Source organism: Mytilus californianus, unplaced genomic scaffold (genome assembly GCF_021869535.1).
Source record: "Mytilus californianus isolate M0D057914Y unplaced genomic scaffold, xbMytCali1.0.p SCAF_10, whole genome shotgun sequence".
NCBI classification, from domain to species: Eukaryota; Metazoa; Mollusca; class Bivalvia; order Mytilida; family Mytilidae; genus Mytilus; species Mytilus californianus.
The window spans coordinates 17091154-17112869 of record NW_026262582.1 but is presented as its reverse complement, the minus strand read 5'-3'; the positions used below and the strand labels follow the sequence as shown (position 1 = coordinate 17112869).

The following is a 21716-nucleotide window of genomic DNA, read 5'->3' as shown; positions in this document are numbered from 1 at the left end:
AAATAGGGAAAATGGTCCCTACTCAAGACGGTTGCTCCCTCACAAATGATTCAGGACATAGTATGTTGACAATTTTAGGAAAACCCCGATATTTTAAGTCTTGTAAGAAGCGTAAAACATTGAATGAAATAGCGGAAGAAACTCCAACTTATTTGTCTTTTTTTCTGAGTGTCTGAATATATTTGAGGGAAAAGAGGGCATTATAAAAAAGATCTTCTCTAAAAGTTCTGTCGTCACTACTTTTCTTGTTCCTTTTTTCCTAAACTATCTTCTGCTGACTATATTCTGCAGTGACCTAATCAGTCAGGTCAAAAGCTGGAAAACCAAAATATATAAAACATTTAAGAGTAGTACTATACACTTTAATTATGGCAGAACAAAATACTTAGTACATTTTCTTGTACATTTATAAGTTCGTAAGATAAGACTGCTCACATTTTAATTAAGTTTTATTTCATGGATACAAAAACACATTAAAATTAGCTCTTAAATCTGTATTCCATAATACGAAAAGACCCATGTTCGATGTTTTAAAAGCCACTAAAAACCACCGATTCCTTAAAATGGGTCACACATTCACGATTTTTACTGCCGTCTTTGTTGATATGACCATTTTCAATCAAAATTTGTCAAAAGTCTGATCAAGATCCGGTGAATCGCGGCTGAAAATTCAAACTTTAATTAAAATTTGTAAAAACATTTTTCTAATCACGACAAAAATCAGATATTGTTCAGGAAGCGTCCAAATTCATCCGTTCCAGCCGAATTTGTCCCGATTATCCCGTTCTCAATCCGATTCTTATTCGATTTGTATCTTTCATTTGGTAAAAAATGACCGAATATGTCCCGATTGTAATCCGATTGTAATCCATTGTCACGAATGTAATCCGACTACACAAAATCGGCTGATTACCCCGAATGTTACGAGACGCACCTAGCTGTTGGGGAGCTTGGCCGACCTCTCCGGACCATTCCCGATCCGTAGAAATCTGCTTTGAACGTACACGACTGCGTTCAGACAATGATAATCCGACTTTTTCACTTTTCGTGTCTTAGCACTGTCTGCTTTCAAACGGGAGCCATAATCGGCACTGTGTGAACGCCGCATTATGCAGTAAGTAATTGTAAAAATAATTGGATATTGTTATATCTTCCAGTCTTACACTTTTCTAAGATAGCATAACCGTATGGAAGATTTGAATAATTCTTCACGTAGAATGTTTTTTCGTGAAATATCGACGCTTATCTGAGCATTCTTTAAAGCTTCTGTAATGTTACCTTGTCTATAAAAGAAATCAGTTTTAACCATGTAATAGACAACCTTTTGGACAATTGGTAAATTGTCGAAATTACGTTCCAAGAGATTGTCCTCCACCTCTCTCAAATCTTTCGAAAAGTTCCAATGATTTGTACGCCATTCGCAATGCTTTTCGAGGTTTTCCCGTTGCAATAAAATATCGCGAAAGGTCAAAATATAAATATCCAATGGAATCATGAATACGAACGTCATGTTCTTTGAATCTGAGCATAAAGTGAAATCCATGATATAAGATATTTTTCATTTCATTTAATTGCTTTTGCTTGAGCAGAAGCCATGTGCTATATGTAATAATTTTACATAAAAGTCGATAGGGAGAGGAAGTAGCTGCTATCATTGTTGTCGCTTCTTTCAGTTGGTGTTCTGCTAAATCGTACTTTTCGGAGAATAAGAAATCACATCCTAATATTGCATGTAAGTAACATTTGTGATCTGCAGTATCACATCCACTAGGTTCTAAATCATTCCTTGAGTTGACAAACTGACTTAATCTTAGTATATAAGTGTTCTCTGTCCAAAACATTCCGGGTCTTTGAGAAACCGTTTCTTTAATACAAAATATAAGATTTATCAAGTGTTCAGCCAAATTAAAGTCTCTCCTTGATATGTAGTTTACTGTTCTAGTCTTTATCCATAATTTCATTCCATTTTCTATAAATACACCATTATTTCGAAAAGCTGGAAATACTACTTTGAACTCTAAATGGGTAATATCTTTTAAAGTTTCGAATGCATGCTTTAAATTCAAGCATAACACATATTGTTTTGACTTTTCATCTGCAGTTTTAAGTGCTGAACCTGTAATTTTATTTTCGAATTTTCCTATTATTAATCCAACATGCATGTAACAAACATCTGTATTCTGAATGGAAATAACATTACCACTGTCTCCTGGCTGAATGAATGGACAATCGTTGACTGGTTTAACTAGAAAATGAATGTTTGTATTTATATCGTTTTCTCTGTGCTCTTGTCCTGTTGCAACTTGTGCAACTGCAAAATGAACAATGCCTGTCTCATTGAGACCTTTTGTTCGGACAAATTTACCATATAACTCATCAAAATTACACATCTTTAATTGACTATTTGTGTTCCATTCCTCACGCACAGTGGTTGAGTATAAATTATGGCAAATGTCAGGGTTAATTTCAACAATGCTAACATCGTGGTATATATTCATTGAACCAGTTTCTTTTACTTTCCCAAAATTTAATAGGTCACCATTTGTCTTTTTCAAATAAACTACCATATCTGTTGATTGTGTTGTGACGTGTTTACTTGTGACACCATATAAACTACGGTTTCCTACAGCCAGAAATATGCCAACTCTTCCATAACTTGCCATACTTGACTAGTGTTGTTTTCTATCTGAAAGTGATATAGTCAAGAATACCAATTTTTCATTCTTTTGTGCTTTAGATTTACTTTTTCCTCTTTTTTTTTGTTTTTGTGGGTTTTTTTTAGGGGGGGGGGGGTTATTTTGTCCATATTTATCGACAATCTATAACATAATTTTACTAATGAATTTACCAAAAAATAGTGTCTTAGTTTTTCTGTTTACTAGACATTTTTGAACTGTGTCAAACATCCCACATGTCTATAATATATCATTACTGGTTCGGTGTTTTTCTGTGCTTTGACACACACTGGTAGCATTAATGTTGAAATAATACCATGGATGATGCTCACATACATGTAGGAGAGGTCAACTATGCTTTGGAATTTACAGTGGCAACCCGCCTGGTTTTCATTTCATTAGGAATAAGCAATTTACTTCAGTGCTTGTTTGTTTGTACGTAAATGCGTTCGTCAAGTAAAGATTGCGACAGCAATTATTTAGTAAATAGGACTGTCTTTGTTAGTTGATAACTTAAGCTTATATAAGTCCTATTTTTTTTCTCTTCGATTTATTGACGTTTTGATATTTTACCTTTATATTTTTAGTTTATTATGCCCCACCTAGGGGCATTATGTTTTTCGGTCTGTGCGTCCGTCAGTCTGTTCGTTTGTCCGTCCGTCTATCCCGCTTCTGATTAAAGTGTTTGGTCAAGGTAGTTTTTGATGAAGTTGAAGTCCAATCAACTTGAAACTTAGTACACATGTGCCCTATGATATGATATTTCCAATCTTAATGCAAAATTAGAGTTTTGACCCCAATTTCACGGTCCATTGAAAATAGAAAATGATAGTGCGAGTGGGGCATCCGTGTACTTTAGACACATTCTTGTTTGTAGTGTTTATTGTGTATCAGTTTACACTCTAGTTTGTATTCAAAGTACCAAAACAGCATCGGAGGTCTCGTGGTAGCGATTTCGCCTCGAGTGAGGAAGGTCGTGGGATCGAACCTTTGCCGGGTCAAACCAAAGACTTTAAAATTGGTATTTGCTGCTTCTCCGCTTAGCACGCGGTATTAAGAATTAAGGTAAAAGACTGGTCGGCTCAGAGACAGATGACATGTCTTCCTGCAGACTGTCACCTTGTGAACTAGCACGTTAAAGATCCGGCTCAGCGTGTCGGTCTAGTACAAAGCAGGGTTAATATTCATATTACACTAACATGTTCTCGTCTTGAATAAGCATAGCAATCGTTAGTCAGTGTAAGCCTCCTACTTATTTTCATATATAAATACGATATCTGTTTCCTTTCATTTGCAACGATCACGTAAAAAGACTATGATTAAATGGAAATTTTTCACATATTTTAATTGCATAACATTAAGAACGTTTTAAATAAAATAGTGCATCACTATTGAATAATTTTTATCAATTTATTAAAACGTATTTTGTGACCATAAGTTATTAAAATATTATGTTTTTCCATGTGGACCATATCGCATATATGACACAACTTAATGAATTATCGATCTAATTGGATATTGTGTTAGCTATAGTGTATATATTGTTATTTTTAAACTATGTGCAATCAGTTCAACACAACATAAAAAAACTACGTCATTGAGATGGAAAAATGAGTTTAAAGTACTAGTAATCGTAACAAATCAAATTTTTTGAAAATTAGCGATAGATATGTGTCTAAAAATCTGTCGAACTTTAATATCGACCCAGATATCGGCTTAAAAATAGAACATTATATAAATAACACATAGCTGAGAGGGTGATAGAGCAGATTGTTACCCCAAGAAAACATTGTCAACTGAGGCGAAGCAAAACACAAAAGAAAGCTAAACATTGAACATCATGAAAGAGGGGCGAAAGATACCAGAGGGACAGTCAAACTCATAGATCGAAAATAAACTGACAACGCCATGGCTAAAAAATAAAAAGACAAACAGACAAATAATAGTACACAAGACACAACATAGAAAACTAAAGACTAAGCAACACGAACCCCACCAAGAACTGGGGGTGATCTCAGAACCCCATAACATTAAACATCATGAACCCCATATTATTGAACATCATGAACCCCATAACATTGAACATCATGAACCCCATAACATTAAACATCATGAACTCCATACCATTAAACATCATGAACCCCGTAACATTGAACATCATGAACCCCATAACATTGAACATCATGAACCCCATAACATTGAACATCATGAACCCCATAACATTGAACATCATGAACCCCATAACATTCAACATCATGAACCCCATAACATTGAACATCATGAACCCAATAACTTTAAACATCATGAACCCCATAACATTTAACATCATGAACCCCATAACATTGAACATCATGAACCTCATAACATTGAACATCATGAAACCCATAACATTCAACATCATAAACCCCATAACATTAAACATCATGAACCACATAACATTGAACATCATGGACCCCATAACATTGAACATCATGAACCCCATAAAAAAACCTTAACTGGACTCAGATTCTCCAGCGGGTCTTTATTAGTGGTACCTTTTGTCCGTACAACTATTGTTTTATGTTCCGTTTTACGTCAAGTATCGTTTTGTACCTTTTCAAACAATTAAGTGCATTATGTCCGTTACAAAAAAATAATCAAGATACCAGGGTATTAATTTGGTATACCAGACGCACGTTTCGTCTACTTTAGACTCATCAGCGGATCTCGTTTCAAAGCAGTTGGAAGGTCAAATCAAATAAGTTGAAGAACACTTAAAACACACATTCCGAAACTTTGTGCCGAAAACGGCTAAGGCAATATATGCCCGGGTAGACAACACCTATGTATTTCTAATACTACTGAAAACTATAAGACTATTGAACAGCGGCATACTACTGTTGCCTTTATTTCATATTTCAAAACATTATGAAAACTAAACAAATAGAATTAATTGCATATGAAATCAATGATTTTGATATAACTGTAAAGATTCTGTTTGTATAAACACAATATAAAGTCAAAACTGAAACTAATCTTAATTAACCCTATGTTATGATAGTAATTTGCAACAGTATGCTAATAAGTTAGCTACTTTAAATTGTATAAGAACTTTGTACCTTTATGTCGTTCCTATTGTGGTGTATATAAAAGCATAATACTTGCTTTGAAATGACTTATTCCTATTTATAATTATTTATAAAAGTTATTGTTATGTTGTAATATTTAAGAAGAAAAACTTCCACATGCAAATCTAGTTACAATGACTCAAGACTAGAATAGTAACTTATTGATTTCTCTGGGTTTTTTTATGAGACAGTATTTAAAAATATTCAACTATATAACAACTATCATTATAAACCCATAAAATTATAACTTGGCACTGTAATGGATATCTTATTGGATCCAAGCTTTAGAAATTTTATGAACACAGGTTTATTTGTTGTTTTACTGCTAATTGTATTTAATAGTGTATTGTTTTTCTCTCTCTTTATTTTTAATATATGTTTTGTGACATTTTTTTGTGGACCGTAAATCGTATATTATACACATAATGTATTTCCGATCTTCTTCTGAATGAATAAACTGTAGTATGTATTATGTAGGGTTGAATAGTATGCAATACGTTTCCAATCAACACATAAATAAAAGATCTCCATTGTGGTGGCCCAAAGGATATGGTCGATCATTTAAAATAATCTAAATAAATCAAACATTATAAAATGAGTTGCGTTGAAACTTTAAATATTTGATATATTACTTTCATTTTATTTAATTTTCTAATCAAGTGGACCGTAGTTCACAAACTATACTGTTAAATGTTATGGTTAAAGGGGCCTTTTATAGCTTGATATGCGTTGTTGGTTTTGCTCATTGTTGAAGTCCGTACAATGACATATAGTTACTTACGTCTACGTCATTTGGTCTTTTGTGTAGAGTTGTCTCATTGGTAATCATACCACATCTTCTTTTTTTTTATTACGCGTTTAATTCGACATTTTCATTTGAACCTGTAGGATTTACTGTATGATTTGAAATGCGTAGACAAGTTATTCTTGTATGTTTTTTAATTTTAGTTCATTTATATGTTTGGAGTTTAGAATGACGTCCACTTTCACTGAACTAGTACACATTTTTTATTTAGGGACCAGCTGAAGCCCGCCTCTTGGTGCGGGATTTTCTCGATGTGTTGAAGACCCGTTTGTGGCATTCAGCAGTTTTCTGCTCTTTGGTCGGGTTGTTGTTTTTTTGACATATTCCCCATTTCCATTCTCAATTTTGAGTATTGCGAACTGCAAATAAACAATCTCTAGTCAGAATTATAAGGTTTGTAAGGTTCTAATGAGTAAATGAAGATGTGGAGTACATGTTTAGTTGACACCAACCTAACAGCACCTCACCACCCAAGAATAAGTAAAATTAAAAAAGGAAACAAAAGAGAAAATAACACAAAAAACAATTTAAAAAAAAAGACATCCAATTGCAGCGAAGACATTTTTTTTTATATATGATATATATCGGAATATATATGTATAGATTACTTTGAGTGTAAACGCTTAGGCGCCTCAGCATGTTTTTCTTAATGGATTTAATTTTCTGTACAGTATACACCAGTCAATAGCTAATATCTGTTTTGTTTATTGTTGCATGTTAAATCGATCTCTTGACTTTGGTTTATGATGCACCTTTCACATAAGCCATTCTAGTCTTAATCAATTTAAGATTAAACATTATGTTACCTATTTTTATTTGTTTTTGAGGATTTAATTTTACGATATAATTCATTCAAGTCCATTTTGGGATACTATACAGAAAAAAAATTGTATGCACAATATAATTATATTTAGTGCACACCATATATACGGAGAACATGCTAAATATTGTATTCCTGTATATGTCCTAAAATGGAGCTCTGTTAAAATAAATCTCCTCAGATGTAGTCGTCGAAATAATTTCCTTTCTTAAAGCTCGGTAATAAGTGTAGGCCCGGGTAACCATAGTAGAAGCTTAATGTCTTTACGTACGTTCGTATCAGGTTAAAATTTTGGTTTTAGTTTGAGGTAGTTTATTATGAAGTTGTGGAAATTCCGCCATTAACTTTTTTATTGTTTCTGAGAATTTATATTTATAATCCATTCAATGCAAAACAAATCTCTTTTGTTGTAGTAAATTGAAAAAAATCACAGATGATTTCACGGAAGGTTTACCTATGAAGATTCCTTTATATAAAGCTATGTAATAATTGGTATGGCCGGCAGTCTATTGTAAGAGCATTGCGTATTGTGGTCTTTGCGTCCATCCATCCCGAATCTGGTAAAAGTTTTAGTTCAAGGGGGTTTGCGGGTTCAAATTTTCGCGCCAACTGCGCAGGAAGTTGTGCATCGATATCGCAAGTCATACCTATTGTCGTAATTGTCAATGATAATTACTTTTGATTATCATAAATAATCTATTTTATTTAAATATATAACAAAAGAATGTTGTAATTTAATACTGTAATTCGACGATTTTATAAAATTTATTATTGCTATTTTCATTGTTGCAAATGCACTTCCGTTTTGTGGTAATGGCATGTTCTTGTCGGCGAGAGAAGATAAACACAAGATAAATCACAATAATCGAACACGTGGGCTGCTTTTCATGAATCCTGAAACGCAGATCGAAAATATTAGAACACGATTTTCATTTTAGTAGCTTATGAAGCAGTTTCACACTTGTTTTACACTAGAAAAGGACCCGAAAATATGCGTAAAATGTATGTATTATTTTGTAAACAAAAAATGAATAATGTAGGTAATTCTTCTTTAAGTTTCTAGCGATTCTTCGCAATATAATTTAAATCGTCTGCGAATGATCCCAGCATAAGAGTGATAATTTCACGACCATAAAATCATTTGAAAGTTAGATTTTTTTAACGGAAATGGAAAAAAAAAACACCAAAAAACAGGAACAAAAATTAATGTGTATTATAAATTATATAAAACTGAGAATGGAAACGGGGAAATATGTCAGGACAACAATCCGAAAACCAAATAGAAGAAAATGACGCAAAGCCACAATGGGTATGAATCTATGATGGGTATTCAACGGGTTGGGAACAAACCCTCTACATGGTGTTTTTATCTGTATAGAGGGATAATCCTTCTATAGAGGGATAAAATTATCCCTCTATAGAGGGGGTATTTTTGTTTAGACTGGATTTAAAGCAAAATATGGCAGATTGGCATTTTCTAGTTATATTGGCTATAATCTATAGCATTGTATGCATCAATAAATGCACTTTATTAAAAATTGGGATGCCCAGTTTTTTTTGCTAAAGTGACAGAACTTGAAATCTATTGTATAGCTATCTGAACACCTGATCAACAACAAAAGGGACAGTTGACCTTACATTTTATGTCAAATCTAACAATAGAAATTCTGTTCAGTGAGGCATAACTGAGTAGAATTTACCTGATCATCACAGCTTTTAATTATGATGAACAATAGATTGTATATTCAGTCAGTTTAGCAGTAAACTGGGCATGTACAAATTAAATTAAGTACATCAATTGATGCATACAAGGCTATAGATCATAGCCAGTATAACTAGAAAATGCCATTTTTTTTCTCCACCTATTGTGATATATCACCACAACAGTATTCTTTTATGGTACCACTCAGGTCATCAACAATTTGATTACTGTGACCTACATTTAATGGTAGGACATCCTGTGTCTAATAGACATATTTTCTATTTAATACAAATCTAATAACACACTATTTAACCTGAATTTCTTATGTTATGTAATTTCAAAAGCATAAAACGGATAAATTGACAGATATAAATTAAATAGCGGGATTATCAGGTTCAACTATCTCATTTATTTATTTTTATACATAAACAAGTACTAGGAATTGAAAGAAGAATTTGTCTATGTCAAACTTAGATATAAAAAGATCCTCTAATAATTCCATTATACAACAAACACAGAAGTTGTCCTATGTGTTATATTTGTCAGCATTGTGTATAAAATTTCAAATATATATAAAAAGATGGGATATACGGCTTGCCACTGAGAAAACTTGGCACCAGAGACCAATAGAGATGGAAATATATGTCCCCATATGGCCTTCAACAATGAGCCAACTCCATACCGTTTAGCAAGCTATAAAACCAAATGACAAATGTTAGGCAATTCAAACATGTCAAAACATCCTGATTTATGTACAAAACACCCCCCCCCCCCAAAAAAAAAAAAAAAAAAAAAATACCGTCTTGCAAAGTTTCATCAAAATTGGAATACTAATGGTGGAGATCCCTGGGGTGGGACATTTATTGAAGATAAGGGATTGTCTTGTAAACTAAAAAAATCAGTGTAAGTCAGGTGTCTAAGTGAGTCTAGGTTTCATAAAAAAAGTCAGAGTCTCCAAGTTTTATTACAATCAAGCAAGAGATACTTAAATTATCAACTGAAACTAGTGATATTAAGCACGAGAACGAACATATAAAGTAAAAACTTTTTGCCCCAGGGATTCCACAGTTCATATAAATATGCTTGTTTTAAAAACAAACACACCCCTATTATAATAGATTCTGCCTGCTCATTTTTTTTAAATTGTATTGTCTTGAATTTAAACTGAAAATTAAAAAAAATCCCAAAAATAAGTGATTTTCCATTTTGACTGCTGGTTGCCATGGCAACCAATATGCAAATCAACTGCACTTGTTTGGAAATGTTATATATATTATATATGGTCTTACATGTATAGAAAGTGTAACAAGTTTTATAACCAGGTCTGTGAAAATATGGTCCCAAAAGTAGAAAAATGTGTCAAAGACAGAGTTATCTCCCTTTTTGAAAAAGTCACATTAATTTTAATGATGTTAATTTTTTGTCTTAACTAGACGGTGACTTGTTGATTTTATTTTTGATAAATTAAAAAGACTATTGAAGCAACAAAAAAAAAACACAAATATAAAAAAAATCTTATATTAGGTTTCATGAGAGATTCTTCAATAAAACTAGCTTTGCATTCATTTCCCTATCATTTCTATAGTAACCTTGAACGAAAACCAATCGACCCTTTAAAAATTCTGAACTAGACGGTGAACCCATTTTTTTATTTTAATTTTCCACTAAGCACATGATAAGGTTCCTTTATAAAAAAAAAATAGCAAAATCCTATATTACATATTTATACCACCCAGCCACCTTAAAATAGTTTTCCATGAAATTGTGGTCAAATCAATTGAAACTGAGAACATTTGTTTATTATGATGTTGATTTTAATAGTATATGCCAAATTAGGGGTTTAACAGAGAGTTCAGGATTCGCTGGCCTTGGAAATTTGAAAGTGCGAGCGGGGCAAGATGTCAAACATTCTTGTTTTCTATTGTTCAATCTACAATATTGCTTGGAATTCGGGGGTAGGGATTGGTGATTAATGTACCTCTATTCAAACTTCATATTTAACCTTTTCTTAGCAAATAGCGAAAGATGAGAAATTCTTACTTGGATTATATCATTTAAATCCTAAAATCTTTTGTTTAATACTTACTGTCTTTGTAGTGTTGAAATGTGTTATAACTGGGTATGACAGACTCGGTTGTGTCAGTGGATTTACGTCTTACAGATGATAGTTAAGAGGGTCTTTATGGGGTTAGCTGAATAGTATCTGTGTGTTTCTATTCATTCAATAAAAAATATTTCTAATAATTTATAAGTAACTGGCGTTAGCTTCATATTTTCGAAGCAAAATACATCACACGGTAAGTTATGCAAACCAGTTTTCATAATATTACTTAAGTTATTGACTTTCAACACGCTGTAGAAATCTTTAAAAAAATCTCTAGATATATATCATAAAAACGGACAATTAAATCTATAGTGACTTAATCTGCTGCTAATTCTTGAATTATATAAAGACGATGATTACATATGTCAGAACACAAATATAGCCATGAGTACTTAAATTTGCCTTAAACACCAACAACCAACCAAAACCAAAATCATAAGCAAATAATAGAGAATAAAGGCGTTTGGATGTACGAGATGTATATATACACGTGTGGTCAGAAAAGGGAATTTTACTATAACTCGAGATATAATTGCAAGCTAAAGAACTCTTCGAGCTGTAAAATATGACCCTGATCAACACTCACCTCATTTTGACATGACAAATTCCCGGCCGTTCTTCCTAGACGACCAACCTTGCATAGGCTACTTTTTAATTGATTATTCGTATGCTATTATCCTTAATATATGCAAGCAATATTTGCCACTGAGCCTTAAGCAAGCATAAAATCAATCAACCAATTGATACTTTGGTAATGGTCTTGCTTTATCTCTCAGGTTTTAAGTTCATAATACGTGTTTTAACAGTGTTAAATATATTTCAAGTGTAAGGGAGGCGATCCAGTATTTTCGATGTCTTATCATCCAAGTTACTGTTTAGCTTGTATCTATATATACGTTACTATTTTAACGTTGACATGCGAACCTTTTTATAATTTATGTGCCTAATCCTGATTTCCATTTATTGCGCATGCATATTGCAACACTCGATTTAATAACAGAAACAGCGAAACAAATAGGGAAAATGGTCCCTACTCAGAACGGTTGCTCCCTCACAAATGATTCAGGACATAATATGTTGACAATTTTAGGAAAAACCCGATATTTTAAATCTTGTAAAAAGCATAAAACATTGAATGAAATAGCGGAAGAAACTCCCTATTATTTGTCTGTTTTTCTGAGTGTCTGAATATTTTTGAGGGAAAAGGGGGCATTATAAAAAAGATCTTCCTTAAGAGTTCTGTCGTCACTACTTTTCTTGTTCCTTTTTTCCTAAACTATCTTCTGCTGACTATATTCTGCAGTGAACTTAATCAATCAGGTCAAAAGCTGGAAAACCAAACTATATAAAACATTTAAGAGTAGTACTATACACTTTAATTATGGCAGAACAAAATAATGAGTACATTTTCTTGTACATCCGTAAGTTCGCAAGATAAGACTGCTCACATTTTAACTTAGTTTTATTTCATGGATACAAAAACATATTAAAATTAGCTCTTAAATCTGAATTCCATAATACGAAAAGACCCATGTTCGATGTTTTAAAAGCCAGTAAAAACCACCGATTCCTTAAGCCTGGTCACACATTCACGATTTTTACTGTCGTCCTTGATAAGACCATTTCCAATCAAAATTTGTAAAAAGTCTGATCACATTCAAGATCATTGAGGATAGATTTTCGTGTCTTAGCACTGTCTGATCTTAAACGGGAGCCATAATCGGCACTGTGTGAACGCCGCATTATGCAGTAAGTAATTGTAAAAATAGTGGGATATTGTTATATCTTCCCGTCTTACAATTTTCTAAGATAGCATAACCGTATGGAAGATTTCAATAATTCTTCACGTAGAATGTTTTTTTGTGAAATATCTACGCTTATCAGAGCATTCTTTAAAGCTCCTGTAATGTTACCTTGTCTATAAAAGAAATCAGTTTTAACCATGTAATAGACAACCTTTTGGACAATTGGTAAATTGTCCAAACTACTTTCCAACATCTCGATGTACAGCCTTGCTTTTGGTGAGTCAATCGGTTTCTTATGTATCCTTTCAAAAAATTCACCACAGTTAAGACTAAGACGTGCAATTAGTGACCACGCCAAAGCTTGCTTTTCAAGAGATTGTTCTCCACCTCTCTCAAAACTTTCGAAATGTTCCAATGATTTGTACGCCATTCGCAACGCTTTTCGAGGTTTTCCCGTTGCAATAAAATATCGCGAAAGGTCAAAATATAAATATCCAATGGAATCATGAATACGAACGTCATGTTCTTTGAATCTGAGCATAAAGTGAAATCCATGATATAAGATATTTTTCATTTCATTTAATTGTTTTTGCTTGAGCAGAAGCCATGTGCTATATGTAATAATTTTACATAGAAGTCGATAGGGAGAGGAAGTAGCTGCTATCATTGTTGTCGCTTCTTTCAGTTGGTGTTCTGCTAAATCGTACTTTTCGGAGAATAAGAAATCACATCCTAATATTGCATGTAAGTAACATTTGTGATCTGCAGTATCACATCCACTAGGTTCTAAATCATTCCTTGAGTTGACAAACTGACTTAATCTTAGCATATAAGTGTTCTCTGTCCAAAACATTCCGGGCCTTTGAGAAACCGTTTCTTTAATGCAAAATATAAGATTTATTAAGTGTTCAGCCAAATTAAAGTCTCTCCTTGATATGCAGTTTACTGTTCTAGTCTTTATCCATAATTTAATTCCATTTTCTATAAATACACTATTATTTCGAAAAGCTGGAAATACTACTTTGAACTCTAAATGGGTAATATCTTTTAAAGTTTCGAATGCATGCTTTAAATTCAAGCATAACACATATTGTTTTGACTTTTCGTCTGCAGTTTTTAGTGCTGAACCTGTAATTTTATTTTCGAATTTTCCTATTATTAATCCAACATGCATGTAACAAACATCAGTATTCAGAATGGAAATTACATTACCACTGTCTCCTGGCTGAATGAATGGACAATCGTTGACTGGTTTCACTAGAAAATGAATGTTTGTATTTATATCGTTTTCTCTGTGCTCTTGTCCTGTTGCAACTTGTGCATCTGCAAAATTAACTTTTCCTGTCTCATTGAGACCTTTTGTTCGGACAAATTTACCATATAACTTTTCAGAATTACACATCTTTAATAGTTTATTTGTGTTCCATTCCTCACGCACAGTGGTTGAGTATAAATTATGGCAAATGTCAGGGTTAATTTCAACAATGCTAACATCGTGGTATATATTCATTGAACCAGTTTCATTTACTTTCCCAAAATTAACAAGGTCACCATTTGTCTTTTTCAAATAAACTACCATATCTCTTGATTGTGTTGTGACGTGTTTACTTGTGACACCATATAAACTACGGTTTCCTACAGCCAGAAATATGCCAACTCTTCCATAACTCGCCATACTTGACTAGTGTTGTTTTCTATCTGAAAGTGATATAGTTAAGTATACCAATTTTTTCATTCTTTTGTGCTTTAGATTTACTTTTTCTTCTTTGTTTTTTGTTTTTGTGGGTTCGATTTATTGACGCTTTGATATTTTACCTTTATATTTTTAGTTGTGTATGCCCGATCTAGGGGCATTATGTTTTTCGGTCTGTGCGTCCGTTCGTCCGTCAGTCCGTTCGTTCGTCCGTCCGTCCGTCCGTCTGTCCTGCTTCAGGTTAAAGTTTTTGGTCAAGGTAGTTTTTGATGAAGTTGAAGTCCAATCAACTTAAAACTAAGTACACATGTTTCCTATGATATGATCTTTCTAATCTTACCATATTTATCGACAATTTGTAACATAATTTTACTAATGAATTTACCAAAAAATAGTGTCTTAGTTTTTCTGTTTACTAGACATTTTTGAACTGTGTCATACATCCCGCATGGCTTTAATATAGTATCATTAGTTTCCTGTTTTTCTGTGCTTTGACACGCACTGGTAGCTTTAATTTTGAAATAATATGATGGGCGATGCTCACTTACATGTAGCAGAAGTCAACTATGCTTTGGAATTTACAGTGGCAACCCGCCTGGTTTTTATTCCATTAGAAATAAGCAATCATGGTTTACTTCAGTGCTTGTTTGTTTTTACGTAGATGTTTTCAACAAAAATGCATTTGTCTAGTAAAGAATATTTAAGAAATAGGACTGTCTTTGTTAATTTATAACGTTAGCTAATATTAGTCCTATTTTTCCCCTCGATATATTGACGTTTTGATATTTTACCTTTATATTTTTTAGTTTTGTATGCCCCACCTAGGGGCATTATGTTTTTCGGTCTGTGCGTCCGTTCGTCCGTCAATCCGTTCCTCCGTCCGTCCGTCCGTCCGTCTGTCTTGCTTCAGGTTAAAGTTTTTGGTCAAGGTAGTTTTTGATGAAGTTGAAGTCCAATCAACTTGAAACTAAGTACACATGTTCCCTATGATATGATCTTTCTAATTTTAATGCCAAAATAAGAGATTTAAGCCCAATTTCACGGTCCACTGAACATAGAAAATGATAGTGCGAGTGGGGCATCCGTGTACTATGGACTCACAGGTCTCGTGGTAGCGTGTTCGCTTTGAGTGCGGAAGGTCGTGGGATCGAACCTTTGCCGGTTCAAACCAAAGACTTTAAAATTGGTATTTGCTGCTTCTCCGCTAAGCACGCGGTATTAAGGAGTAAGATCAAAGACTGGTCGGCTCGGAGTCAGATGACATGTCTTCCAGCAGACTGTTACTTTGTGAACTAGCACGTTAAAGATCCGGCTCAGCGTGTCGGTCTAGTACAAAGCAGGGTAAATATTCGTATTTGCATTAACATGTTCTCGTCCTGAATATGCACAGCAATCGTTAGTCAGTGTAAGCCTCCAACTTATTTTCATAAATGAATACGATATCTATTTTCATTCAGTTGCAACGATCCCGTAAAAAGACCATGATTAAAGGGAAATTTTACACATATCTTATTGCATAACATTAAGAACGTTTTAAATGAAATAGAGCATCACAGTTGAATAATTTTTATCAATTTTTTAAACGTATTTTGTGACCATAAGTCATTAAAACATTATGTTTTTCCATGTGGACCATATCGCATATATAACACAACTAAATGAATTATCGATCTAAGTGGATATTTTGTTAGCTATAGTGAATATATTGTTATTTCAAAACAATGTGCAATAAGTTAAACACAAAATAAAAAAAAAACTACTTCATTGGGATGGACAAATGAGTTTAAAGTAATCGCAACAATCAATTTTTTTGAAAATTACCGATAGAATTGTGTCTTAAAATCTGTCGAACTTTAATATCGACCCAGCAATCGGGTTGAAAAATAGGAACATAAACATTTGGCAATCAGAAAACAAAATCGTAAAAAAAAGACAAAACTAAAAACCTGTTCAAAACACTCAAGAAAACTAAACATTGAGCATTATGAACCCCATAACATTAAACATCATGAACCCCATAACATTGAACATCATGAACCCAATACATTGACATCATGAACGCTATAACATTGATCATGAACATCATGAGATCCATGACATTAAACATGATGAACCCCATAACATTGAACATCATGAACACCATAACATTAAACATCATGAACCCCATAACATTAAACACAATGAACCCAATAACACTGAACATCATGAAACCCATACCATTAAACAACATGAACCTCAAAACATTAAAGATCATGAACCCTATAACATTGAACATCATGAACCTCATAACATTAAACATCATGAACCCCATAACATTGAACATCATGAACCCATACCATTGAACATCATGAACCCAATAACATTAAACATCATGAACCCCATGACATTGAACATCATGAACCCCATAACATTGAACATCATGAACCCAATAACTTTAAACACTATGAACCCCATAACATTTAACATCACGAACCCTATAACATTGAACATCATGAACCTCATAACACTGAACATCATGAACCCCATAACATTAAACATCATGAACCCCATAACATTAAACATCATGAATCCAATAACATTGAACATCATGAACCCCATAATTTTAAACATCATGAACCCCATAGCATTAAGCATTATGAACCCCATAACACTGAACATCATGAACCCCATAACATTAACATTATGAACCCCATAACATTGAACATCATGACCCTCATAACATTGAACATCATGAACCCTATACCATTGAACATCATGAACCCAATAACATTAAACATCATGAACCCAATAAAATTGAACATCATGAACCCAATAACATTAAACATCATGAACCCCATGACATTAAACATCATGAACCCTATAACATTGAACATCATGAACCGAATAACTTTAAACATCATGAACCCCATAAAATTAAACAGTATGAACCCCATAACATTGAACATCATGAACCTCATAACATTGAACATTATGAACCCCATACCATTGAACATCATGAACCCATAATATTGAACATCATAAACCCCATACCATTGAACATCATGAACCCAATTACATTAAACATCATGAACCCCATGACATTAAACATCATGAACCCCATAACATTGAACATAATGAACCCAATAACTTTAAACATCATGAACCCCATAACACTGAACATTATGAAATCCATAACATTAAACATCATGAACCTCATATCATTAAACATCATGAACCCAATAACATTGAACATCTTGAACCCCATAACATTGAACATCATGAACCCCATAATTTTTAACATCGTGAACCCCATAACATTGAACGTCATGAACCCCAAAACATTGAACATTATGAACCCAAACATCATGAACCCCATAACATTGAACATCATGAACTCTATACAATTGAACATGATGAACCCAATAACATTAAACATCATGAACCCCATGACATTAAACATCATAAACCCCATAACATTAAACACAATGAACCAAATAACACTGAACATCATGAAACCCATACCATTAAACAACATGAACCTCAAAACATTAAAGATCATGAACCCTATAACATTGAACATCATGAACCTCATAACATTAAACATCATGAACCCCATAACATTGAACATCATGAACCCATACCATTGAACATCATGAACCCAATAACATTAGACATCATGAACCCCATGACATTGAACATCATGAACCCCATAACATTGAACATCATGAACCCATTAACTTTAAACACTATGAACCCCATAACATTTAACATCACGAACCCCATAATATTGAACATCATGAACCTCATATCACTGAACATCATGAACCCCATAACATTAAACATCATGAACCCCATAACATTAAACATCATGAATCCAATAACATTGAACATCATGAACCCCATAATTTTAAACATCATGAACCCCATAGCATTAAGCATTATGAACCCCATAACACTGAACATCATGAACCCCATAACATTAAACATTATGAACCCCATAACATTGAACATTATGACCCTCATAACATTGAACATCATGAACCCTATACCATTGAACATCATGAACCCAATAACATTAAACATCATGAACCCAATAATATTGAACATCATGAACCCAATAACATTAAACATCATGAACCCCATGACATTAAACATCATGAACCCTATAACATTGAACATCATGAACCCCATAACATTGAACATCATGAACCTCATAACATTGAACATTATGAACCCCATACCATTGAACATCATGAACCCATAATATTGAACATCATAAACCCCATACCATTGAACATCATGAACCCAATTACATTAAACATCATGAACCCCATGACATTAAACATCATGAACCCCATAACATTGAACTTAATGAACCCAATAACTTTAAACATCATGAACCCCATAACACTGAACATTATGAAATCCATAACATTAAACATCATGAACCTCATATCATTAAACATCATGAACCCAATAACATTGAACATCTTGAACCCCATAACATTGAACATCATGAACCCCATAATTTTTAACATCGTGAACCCCATAACATTGAACGTCATGAACCCCAAAACATTGAACATTATGAACCCAAACATCATGAACCCCATAACATTGAACATCATGAACTCTATACAATTGAACATGATGAACCCAATAACATTAAACATCATGAACCCCATGACATTAAACATCATGAACCCCATAACATTGAACACCATGAACCCAATAACTTTAAATATCATGAACCCCATAACATTAAACATCATGAACCCCATAACATTGAACATCATGAACCTCATAACATTGAACATCATGTACCCCATACCATTGAACATCATGAACCCAATAACATTAAACATCATGAACGCAATAACATTGATCATCATGAATCTCATACCATTGAACATCATGAACCCAATAACATTAAACATCATGAACCCCATGACATTAAACATCATGAACCCCATAACATTGAACATCATGAACCCAATAACTTTAAACATCATGAACCCCATAATATTAAACATCATGAACCCCATAACATTGAATATCATGAACCTCATAACATTGAACATCATGAACCCCATACCATTGAACATCATGAACCCCATAACATTAAACATCATGGACTCCATACCACTGAACAGCATGAACCCGAAAACATTGAATATCATGAACCCCATAAAAAAACCTTTACTGGACTCTTTAATAGTGGGACCTTTTGTACGTACAAATACTGTTTTATGTTCCACTCTACCTCAAGTATCTATTTGTACTTTTTCAAACAATTAAGTTAATTATGTCCGTTACAAACAAATCATCAAGATACCAGGGTTATAATTTGGTATGCCAGACGCGCGTTTCGTCTACTTTAGACTCATCAGCGGAGCTCGTATCAAAACACTTTGAAGGTCAAATCAAATAGGTTGAAGAACACTTAACACAAACATTCCGAAACTTTGTGCCGAAAACGGCCAAGGCAATAGATGCCCGGGTAGACAACACCTATGTATTTCTAATAATTCAAAACATTATGAAAACTAAACAAATTAAATTCATCGCATATGAAATCAATGATTTTGATACAACTATAAAGAATCTGTGTTTGTATAAACACAATAATAAGTCAAAACTGAAACTAATCTTAGTTAACCCCATATTATTATAATAATTGTAATTTGCAACAGTATGCTATTAAGTTAGCTACTTTAAATTGTATAATAACTTACTGATATTTCTGTAACGTAATGTCGTTCCTATTATACTGTATATGAACACAAAACGATTGACATGACTTGTTCCTATTTATAATTATTTATAAAAGTTATTGCTATGATGTAATATTTCAGAAGAAAAACTTCCACATGCAGATCTGGTTTCAATGACTCAAGACTAGACTAATAACATATTGATTTCTCTGGCTTTTTTATGAGACAGTATTAAAATATTGAATTAAATGACAACTATCGTTATAAACCCATAGAAATATCACTTGTCACTTTAATGAAATCTTATGTTTGAAATTTTATGAACACAGGTTTAATTTTAGAATTACTGGTAATTGTATAAAATAGTGTAGTATTTTTGTGTCTATCAAGTTTTTAATATATGTTTTGTAATATTTTTAGTGGACCGTAAATCGTATATTATACCTCTAATGTATTACTGATCTACTGATAAATGTATAAACTGTAGTATGTAGTATGTAGTATGTAGTATGTAGTATGTAGTATGTAGTGTTGAATAGTATGCAATACGTTTCCAATCAACACATACATAAAAAATCTCCATTGCGGTAGGCCGAAGGAATTGGTCGATCATCAAATAATCGAAATAAATCAAACATTATGAAACTAATTGCTTTATAACTTTAAATATACTTTATATATAACCTTCAGTTTTTTTAATCAAGTGGACCGTAGTTCACAAACTATGCTGTTAAATGTTTCAGCTAAAGTGTGTATATTTGTATTTTATATAAATACAGTTAAACCTTCTTCAAAGGCCACCTCTTTTAAGTGAAAACCTGCCTTGTCAGGTTATGTTGTTCTTTTCCCCATGTTGTCACTTCTATGCATTCGGTCTTCAATTCAAAGCTCGCATCTTTTATAAGATCACTATTTTTGTCCTAAGTGTGACCTTTATATGCAGGTTTGACTGTAGTGTGCAATAAGTTTCGGGTCATCACAGAAAAAAAGAGCACTTCATAGAGATACATGTAGGACACAGGGGTGTATTGATCATTCAAAGTAATCGAAACAAATAAAAAATATGAGGTACAGCAAATTACCAAATTTATATCTTCTGAATAATGTTCGAATATTACTTTTATCATATTTTCCCTTCTTTTGTATCGTAAAAAAGTAAGAAGATACCAAAGGTCGATTGAAAACACTGTCGAAGATAGATTAACACTACTGTCGAAGATAGATTGACAACATGGAAAAGAGACGAAAAGATAATAAAAGTGCAGTAAAAACTACACAAATAAACTAATTTTGAGCAATATGAACATGATAAAATAGCGATTAACACATAGGTGTTTCGGAATGATAAGAAGTTGCTGTTAGTTACTATTAG

The 21716-nt window shown here is 33.1% G+C and overlaps 1 protein-coding gene across 1 annotated transcript; it reads right to left on the bottom strand.

Annotated features, from left to right (window-relative positions):
- Window positions 1-1349: 1349 nt before the first annotated feature.
- On the bottom strand, window positions 1350-20529 carry LOC127718693 (uncharacterized). The gene is made up of 2 exons (XM_052224748.1): window positions 20366-20529; window positions 1350-2686 (listed from the first exon to the last, which is right to left on the bottom strand). The coding sequence occupies exon 2, from the start codon at window positions 2661-2663 to the stop codon at window positions 1350-1352; it is 1314 nt and encodes a 437-aa protein (XP_052080708.1). The 5' UTR covers window positions 2664-2686; window positions 20366-20529.
- Between the last annotated feature and the right edge of the window lie 1187 nt (window positions 20530-21716).